Raw genomic sequence first — 9,756 nt, 5'->3', positions numbered from 1 at the left:
GAAATTTTTCAAAAATGTAGTCCATAAAGATATTTTTCATTTCACAAAATCAATTAAACAATATTTAAATCATAACATTGCTCTATCTCTAACATTTGATATTTTCACGCCCAAGATAGATCATTAGGCCAGGAACATACATGTAAGTATTATAATCACCCTACTAAATTACTAATTACCTCGATTATTACGGAGATTTTGTTTGGATGCCACTTTCTTCTTCCTCCTAATTCATAATAGTCATGGAATTGTATATGGAATAGGTATTAAACTATAAATCCAAAAGATTCATGAATTTTCATACAAAATATTCTTAAAGATTAAAAAAAAAAATTATGGGATTTGGAAGGGGAGGTAAGAGGTGATTTATATTATTGAACTGAATTGCATTTGAGTAAAAATAGAGGTATTATAGAATTAGTTATTTTTCCTACAGCTCTACATGCATTAAAGAATAACTAGATAAGAGACAGAAAGAAAAATTAAGTTTAGAGGTTGTTCTTTGAGCATTAGATTTGAGTTAATCTACACTTGTATTTTCAACTCCTTAAAAAAAATTAATAAACAAACACAACCCCTTATGTGGATAGCGCATAAAGTTATAGTGAATCACATATAAATTAAGGTGATGTTAAGTTATTGTGAATCACTTATCTGATTTCTCATTTTGTCATTTGAAAATATATATCTTGGGGTAAAACAAGATCATTTTTTTGATGTAAAGTTACACCCAATTTATGATAATTTTTTTAAAAAAAAAAGAAAACTACTTTATCTAAAAGTCATACAACATTTGCTATTATTGTCCTATGATTTGGAGCTCAATATATAATCATAATCATATCAATCCCCGATTTTGCTGGATATATATATCATGATCATGGAGACAACTAAGAAATTAGTATTGTCTACGTGCACAAAAAAGGCATTATCTAACAAGGCCTTATATTAGTAGGAGTGGAGGTCCAATATATACATTCCTTATACTTCTTAAGTTCGTATTATTTATCTCTGGAAAATGATGGGTATGTATGTGCTGGCCATTTCACATTTATTTCCTACAAAATATACGAGAATTAATTTAGAATGGCAAATTTAACCCCTATTGATGTTATTTAACCTTTCGAACATATAATATGTGTCTACTATTTTATTTTTAGTGTTTCTCACGTTTTAAGGGACTAATAAAATGAGTCAACTTTGAAATTGCATTGTGTGTCTCATGAATGGCCTCCCACTAACTTTCCCTCCTTTTCCCTCCACCATCCAAAATTTCCACCCTATTCTTTACCCTCTCAAATCCATCATATCTTCAAAATTTTCTCTCTCTTCCTCAAATTTCAATCATCCAAAAAAAAAAACAAAGAAATTTCTCACAAACTTGTTACAATCATCGCGATTTTATGTAATTTATTGAATCAACAATAATAATTTGGGGAAATTCTCTTAGAGGTTTTCTTTTATAACAAGACTAATAACCTTCTTTTTTTTTTTCTCTATTGAAACCACCACCACAACTAACCACAATGCCGAGCAAATTGAGAAAGGCAATCGCGGCCATGAAGGATCAAACGAGCATAAGCCTGGCGAAGGTTGGGGGAGCAGAGTCCTCAACCCTCGAAGTAGCAATTTTAAAGGCTACAACTCACGATGAGGTACCAGTGGATGAGAGATACATCACAGATATCCTTCGAATCGTGTCCTCAAATAGAACCTATGCGGGGTCCTGTGCAAGAGCACTAGGACGCCGCATAGGTAGGACTCGAAATTGGGTCGTGGCATTAAAATCATTAATGATAGTCCTCCGGGTTTTCCAAGATGGGGACCCACATTTCCCTAAGGAGATCCTCCATGCCATGAAACGAGGGTACAAGATCCTTAATCTCAACTCATTCCGTGATGACTCCTCTACTTCTTGCCCTTGGGATTTTACCGCCTTCGTACGCACCTTCGCCCTCTACCTTGATGAGCGTCTCGATTGCTTCCTCACGGGCAAGCTTCAACGGCGAAAATCGTATCAACAATCTGGCCGTAGCAAGGGTTACTCGAGGAATAATGAACCTATTGTCCGTGACATGAAGCCTAGTGTGCTCCTTGACAGGTATTCCACTCTTCCGTCTCCAAAAAATAATTACTGAAGCCTAATACAATTAAACATGCGTAATCTTGTAATATTGTACTCCTATAATGTTTTCTTAAAGCACAACATATATAATTTGGAACATAAATTTGCCTGCAAGATCAATTTGAAATAGTAGTATTTGATCTCATTTTAAATTTCCATAATATTGGATATTATGTTTTGGGCAAATGTCTTAACTGATAAAAATAAAATTAAATACTGTAGGTAGTTAATGTCATGGGCGTAGATTAGAGAGTGCAAAGTGCTCTCTAGCACAGGGCCCCGATTATTAGAGGGCCTATTTTTTTCAATTCTTATTTAATTTTTTTACAATGCTGCAACTTTCAAGAGCCTAATTATTTGTAATGCACATCATATTCTCCGTTATTAATCCAAGCTCCCATATTAATTTCTAACACTTTTCATATTCTTCTATCAATTCAAATTAGTATTTTCACAATTACATCAATTCAATTCCATGAAATTGTAATGAATATTTCCCCATTCCAAAATTTTCGGCGTAAAAAAGTTAATTTCAGTGAAATTAAAAATTAAACGATTCGTATTCCGTAACGACGACAAAACATTTAAGCAATTAATTTTAATTTTTCATAATTATTCTTATCAAGCTGCTAAATATCTTCCCAATATATAAGGGTTACTTAATTGTGTATGGCGTAAATAATAGGTTAAAGATTAAAATTTTGTACGTTTTCAAATTATTAAGGGCCCATTTTTTCAATTTAGAACAGGGTCCCCAAAAACATTGCAACGGCCCTGGTTAATGTTTATAGATTTTCGTGAAACCACAATAGAGAAATTAATCAGCAATATTTCCCGAATTAATTTTAATTCAATTTAGAATAATTACTCTGTATTTTTTTTATTTTTTTTTTAAAAAAAAAGTGAATATATGATCTGTCTCGACAGAGTTAATATTGGTTGTGTTGCGTTATAAACCATTTTGAGATTGAAGAAGTATATTTGTTCTCACTTGAAATTCTCTGACAAACACATAAATTAGCCTAGTGTAAGCCAGTTTATGCAATAAGCAAGTACCAAATTAATTCAAACTATGTCAATATTCTCATGTTATACATTGGTGTTTAAAATTACTCAGGATCTTACACTGGCAGAAGCTACTAGACCGTGCAATCGCCACCCAACCCACAGGTGCAGCTCGAACCAACCACGTGGTGCAAACCTGCCTCTACGCGATAGTCCAGGAAACATTCGACCTATACCGGGACATATCCGATGGTCTAGCCTTATTACTAGACAGTTTCTTCCATTTACAGTACAACAATTGTGTAAGTGCATTCCAAACTTGTGTTAAAGCCTCTAAGCAATTCGGCGAACTTGCCACCTTCTACGACTTGTGCAAGAGCATAGGAATCGGTAGAACCTCAGAGTACCCGAGTGTCCAAACAATATCCGAAGAATTGGTAGAAACCTTACAAGAGTTCCTTAAGGACCAATCTTCTTTCCCTGGGACTAACGGTCGTAGAACACCTGGAGGAAGTGGACACTACCTCCCCTCACTTAGTCCAAACTCGGAGTCAGACTCCGTGAGGAGGTCCGAGTATGGTGAGTCTCAATGCACCTCCCTCGAGGACCTCATAGGTGGGGATCACGGGTTTAGCCCCGAGAGGTACTCGGACCCTGGTAGGGAGAAGCCACCACAACTCGAAGAATCGTATAGTACAAATGACACTACTTCGGTAAGATCTGAACCAATTGATCATCGAGGGATTAACGCGGTGTTGGATCTTTTATCATTAGACGATCCATCTCCTCCCACCGATCTTCAACAGCAAGTCGTCGAGGAGTCTAACAATGAAGGACTAACTTCGCCCTCAGAAGAGTCAGGACAAGGTTGGGAGTTGGTGTTATTTGAATCAGCAACAAATCAACCTTCGACAGAAATTACTAATAATAATGACAACATTGATAGTAGTGTTGCAAGTAATAACAATGGGTTCGAGGTTGATTTTTTCAGCGATTTCAATGGTCCTAGTACCTCATCGTTTTCTCCCCTGCCCGACGACCACACCTATAACCCATTTTTACAGGACTCGGTTGATTTAAACCTTCCCTTCGAAGCTCAAAATAGCGAGCCCATCAACGAGTTGGGAAGTTTTGGTTATGTTAGTTTTGGACCCGGTAGTACAAATGGAAGTATCTCAGATAGTGGTTTTCCTACTGATTTAGGTGTTAGTGTTGGAAGCACTACTCAGCCAAGCACATTCGAGGCCGGTTTACCATTAAATTTTCATCCCGAACTTGGCAATGTCAACACTGAAAACAACCACCAACAACTAGACTTGTTCGATGACCCTGGTAGAAGTAGTAATTTCAGTTCCAGCACCAACATATCGCTTGTAACTCACGGTGGACACGGTGAGCACAATCGAAGTCTTTCGACATCTGTTTTAGATAACTTCGGCGAAGCTAATACTGCTGGGATGCCTCCTACTTATAACCAAGCCAATTATGTGCCCACAACATATCACGCTAGGTTCGCGAGTACTGATTTCAGCTCATCACCCTTTTCGGTTTCATTTCAAAATGTGAATGCTAGTATAGGTAAACCAACAATACATCATGCTAGGTATGGGAGTAATCTAAGTACAAATTCATCAGTCTTTTCGGAGAACTTCGATTGTTTTAGCGGGTATAGCAGTGCAACAGTACCACAACCTTTTCCTACTGAGCCAAGGGATGGAAGTGCAAATGCAATGAATGCAATTGTTCCGTTTGGTCAAGTGGGAAGTGATGATTTATTCTCTTCCTCGGGTCCTAAGCTCCAAGCAACCCCCACATTTCGTGCCACGAGTATAGATATGGATCAACATCAACAAAGTAATCTATGGAACGAGAATGATCCATTCGGGTCATTTCCGACTACTACAAGTGCTATCGATCCACAAAAAATGAGTGGATCTTTTGATCAACAAAACATAATGCAACAACAACAATTGTGGTTGCAAAATCAGAATAAGATTATGGCTAAACATTTAACATGATCGTAATGATAATTAACTTGTATTTTGTTGTATATCGATCTCTGTAGCTAATTGTATGTACTAATTAGTTTGTTCGTTCTAAGAAAAAGAATCATTACAAGAACCATTACAAAAGTCCTCCTCACGAGAGGATATAGATTGTTTGTACTATTTCTTGGTAATATTGCCTCATTAGTATGTAATACTCATCTTGTACCTCTTAATGTTCTTAAACTTCTAACTTTGATGCCTCTCTGAAGAGTCTGTTTTCTTATTTTACACAAATCAATAGGCAAATAACTCTTCGTCAAACTCATCTAAATGTTTTGTTGTGTTTTTCCTTTCGTTACTACAAGTGTTTTGAAATTATACGGTTTCTTTATTTTGAATTGATTAAATTTTATATGATGGGTCTAAGTTTTTTAATTCCCTACTGTACTGTATTGTGGAATGTTCAGACATTTCAAATATCTTAAGTAAAGCTTTGTTGTTGTATACTTGTATCTTTAAACAAGAATTATACACTATATTTGAACTGGGTGTTTTCCTTGATACATACATGTCTCCTTAATTACTTATTGAAAGTGTTTGGATCAATGTTTATCAATTTAATCACGAAGAATAATTTCACTATAAAGGAATGCTGAAGGCTGTGTTTTTCCCAAAATTTGTCTAATTTGACTGAATATTATAATTAGTGAACAGCTCTAGATCATGTACGAAGTATGTACTAAACTACAGAAATACGCTTGGAATAATGGCCCAATATAATTAGATAGGTGCGTCAGGCCCATAAGAGGGAAAAAAAAAAACCTAAAGACCTCACCAATAAATTTTTAAGATTTTAATGTAGAAGGACCCAACATTATTTATATTCATATTTGCACAAATTTTTGAATATGACCGGCTTTTATTAAGTTATTATAACACGGGACAAAGTTTCCTTAAAAGTTACCATTAATATTACCCTTAAAAAACACTTACGAGTATAAATGTTACTCCGGCGTATAATATATTAGACTTATCATAATAATCTTCATAGCATTTATTACAAAAAATTCTCCATTTCATATGTTTTTTGGCAGGTGATTTGGTGAAGAAGGAAGTTTCCTAAGCGTTGAATAATTCAGAGCCATGAGGGCCCATGATCCTCTTTTACCTAACTTAACAAATCCCAACCCCAGATTATTGGAACTTAGAAAAATTTTCTTGTTCCACAAGCTTAAACTACACAGCTCCCTGCACAGATGAACGAGTTTATAATATGTGCAGCTACATCAACAATCACTTGTTCATTTCACAAACAATAGCAATTTAAGAATTAGCTGTATATTCCTCATTTTTAGGGGAAATTCCTGTTTCTCATGGTGAGAATTGTGTTTCTCATGGGGGTATTTTCGTAAATAAATCAATAATATTTTCATTATTGTGGGCTCCACATTTGAATAAAGTTGAATAAAATTGTTGGTTTATTTACGAAAATGCCATGTATTTCTCACCATGAGAATCTAGAGCATCCTCGCTCAATAGAATGAATTATTTCAAAAAGGTGAAATTTAGAGTTCTATGATTTAAAAAATGACAATAATTTGATACCATATATATTGCTTTTGACCTATGTCATTTAACTGTTCTTATATGGAGTATTATGTATGACTGGATCAAATAAGACAAGTACATAAGACTAAAAATTGTTATATACGTCCGGGTGACAATGCGTCAATGCACCTATGTGTATTGTTTGTTCATTTCAATGACTATTGCTCATTTTATTATAAAATGACTAAACAAATACCCTTAAATGTATCGTATATCTTGGTATATATAACAATCTTTCACATAAGAGGGAGCAAGTGAATTGAACATCAACATTTAGCGCACGATGATAAGTTGGCAAGTTGACATTTCACAAAATAAACACCAACATCCACCCTTTCTATTTTCTACCACGTAGATATCACTAAGGAATACAATACTAATAAAAATCAATAAAGATTATAAGTTATCTAACAACATTGTCTCATCTTTTTTTTTTCAACTTTATATTGGTGCACATGAATTAATACTATAATTAACTATGAATCTCAACAGGATACCTGTCAATACAATCCAACCAAGGACTTTTAGGTGACGGCTTAACATTCCTCATCGCTTGCCAAACCGCACTATTACACTTAAATCCAGACCCAAATGCTATTTGCCATACTCTCTGCCCTTTCCTCATCCTCCCCTTAGCCTCAATGTACCCAAGCTCGTACCAAATCGAGCTCGAAGACGTGTTCCCGAACCTATGAAGCGTCATCCTAGACGCTTCAACATGGACCGGGCTCAGCTGCAGGTTCTTCTCAAGCTCATCGATCACAGCCCTTCCTCCGGCATGGATACAAAAATGCTCGAATGCAAGCTTGAAGTCGGGAATATACGGCTTAATCTTCACATTAAAAAACTTCCTAGCAACAAGGGTAAAAAAGAACAATAATTGTTCACTTATAGGTAGCACAAGCGGACCAAGTGTAGTAATGTTAGTCTTAAGTGCATCCCCTGCTATAGCCATCAAGTCCTTAGAAAGCGAAACGCCGGTCTTACCAATCTCATCTTGTTCTTGATACACACACTTAAACGCCTTATCATCCGCCCCACGATGAGTTCGGACAGTATGAACAAGGCGGTACTTGGCTCCGCTTTTGTCCCTAGGCTTATTAGACAACAAAACCGCCGCACCCCCAACACGAAACAAGCAATTAGGAATAAGCATCGCTTTCTTATTCCCAAAATACCAGTTTTGTGTAATATTTTCAGTACTAACTACCACAGCATAAGTATTCCTATGCACTTGCAATAAATCTTTCGCTAGATCAATAGCAATAACTCCTGCAGAACACCCCATTCCTCCAAGATTAATACTCTTAATATTACCACGTAACTTATACTTGTTCACTATCATAGCGGACAAAGACGGTGTCGGATTAAACAAGCTACAATTTACAACAAGTACACCAATGTCCTTAACCTTAACGCCCGTTTGAGCAAACAGATTGTCCAATGCACCAAACATGACCTGCTCGGCTTCCTCCCGCGCCGCCTGCATAGAGGGGCGCGGGGGGATCGAGTGCATTGCTATAGGAACCACTGTTTCTTCTCCTAACCCTGAACGTTCTAGAATCTTCCTTTGGAACTCAATAGACGAATCGTTGAAATCCCCGGTTAACCGGGAATGTTCGACGAAATCCTTATAAGTAACTCTCAACTGACTTGGTGGATGGTACAGTGAGAAATCCACCAAGTAAACGGATCTGGGTCGGGTCATAAAATAAACCGTGGACCCGAATACAATAACAGTACAACAAGTAATAACACTAAGAAGATTATACTTGAGGTGAAGCCAAAGCTGGTAAACGTCGTCGTATTTCATCTGGGAAACTTCGATTAATACAACCGCCATTAATGGGATTAAACAAAGAGTTATTAAGTGAGTCACTAAATAATGATACCCAAGTTTAACATACTTGAGATTCACGCTATTAAGAAAGTCAGGTAAACGCCGTAACTGGCGGATCTGAACGCCGTTTGACGGCGGAAATTGGGTGTTTTCCGGCATGATTTTTGTGGGTTGGTTTTGGTTTTTTGAGTTTTTTGGGAAAATTTTGTGCTTATAAAAAAACAGAGGAGGAGAGAGAAAATGTGTGTAGTAAGAAGAGAAGATCTAAAGGCGATGGAAATGGAGGAAAAGAGGAGGTGGGAAATGTGATTAAGGTGGTTAATTGAAATGGGTTAGTGTTAATTTTGTGACATTCTCACTAATTTTGCGGGGATATATAAAAACAGAGGAGTGCTAAATAGCGTGAGGGAGAAGATCTGAAGGTACTGGAAATGGCTGACGAAGCGAAGTGGTTAAGGTTTGGAAATGGTAGTTACAACCAAATATATATCCGTAGTAAATAATTACATATCCGGAAGTAAACTACGAGTACGTAATTATAATCGGGGGTGTTACAAATTGGTATGGTCGATTTAATATTTCCTCATACTGATTTGTCAAGATAATAAAATATAGAAGTAAATATTGCAGAAATTTGAAGTATACCTTTTTAATTGGCTGAAAAATTGATGTTTCTATGCTGGTTTAAACTCCTACTTGCTGTACAATTTCTCTGTTAATTTCTGCTGGTTTCTGAGTTATGTGGGGTGGACAGAGAAAAGGGGAAGAATGATTGAATGAATGATTGGGTTTATAATACTGTAATAATCAGGGTGTTTAATGACTAATATATTGTTTTGATTAGATTTGGGGTTATTTTAATGAGAATGCAAGAGTTTGTAAATTGATTAATTGGAGTTTGAAAAGTAATGTACACTACATTTGATTTTTAAAATGGTTTTCTATATTTGTAAGCTTTATTAGCTAAGCTTAATTTATTTTTCTTGATTTGTGTGCTCTTTGTCCCACTTAGTTGAGGTTGACATAAATAGTTTCAAATTTTGTTGATTTTTTTTAGCATCTTTTTATACTCCCTATTACAGTATTGTATATTGATAAGTCCTTCATTCCACCTAAAAATAATACTCCGTATAGTAATATTCAGTAAAAATAATTTTAATTTAATAAAAATGTTTAGTTTAATAAAAATC

At 35.8% G+C, this 9,756-nt stretch overlaps 2 protein-coding genes across 2 annotated transcripts; one reads left to right on the top strand and one right to left on the bottom strand.

Annotated features, from left to right (window-relative positions):
• The first annotated feature begins 1,019 nt into the window (after positions 1 to 1,019).
• On the top strand, positions 1,020 to 5,367 carry LOC110704912 (clathrin coat assembly protein AP180-like). The gene is made up of 2 exons (XM_021882721.1): positions 1,020 to 2,101; positions 3,243 to 5,367. Exons 1-2 carry the CDS (start codon positions 1,527 to 1,529, stop codon positions 5,146 to 5,148), a joined length of 2,481 nt encoding a protein of 826 aa, XP_021738413.1. The 5' UTR covers positions 1,020 to 1,526; the 3' UTR covers positions 5,149 to 5,367.
• Positions 5,368 to 6,919: 1,552 nt separating this feature from the next.
• On the bottom strand, positions 6,920 to 9,480 carry LOC110705097 (3-ketoacyl-CoA synthase 4-like). Its single transcript, XM_021882930.1, has one exon. The coding sequence runs from the start codon at positions 8,723 to 8,725 to the stop codon at positions 7,199 to 7,201; it is 1,527 nt and encodes a 508-aa protein (XP_021738622.1). The 5' UTR covers positions 8,726 to 9,480; the 3' UTR covers positions 6,920 to 7,198.
• Between the last annotated feature and the right edge of the window lie 276 nt (positions 9,481 to 9,756).

The sequence above is a fragment of the Chenopodium quinoa genome, unplaced genomic scaffold, assembly GCF_001683475.1.
Source record: "Chenopodium quinoa cultivar QQ74 unplaced genomic scaffold, ASM168347v1, whole genome shotgun sequence".
Taxonomy (NCBI): Eukaryota; Viridiplantae; Streptophyta; class Magnoliopsida; order Caryophyllales; family Amaranthaceae; genus Chenopodium; species Chenopodium quinoa.
The sequence above is the reverse complement of the archived record's forward strand: the minus strand, read 5'-3'. Positions and strand labels throughout refer to the sequence as shown.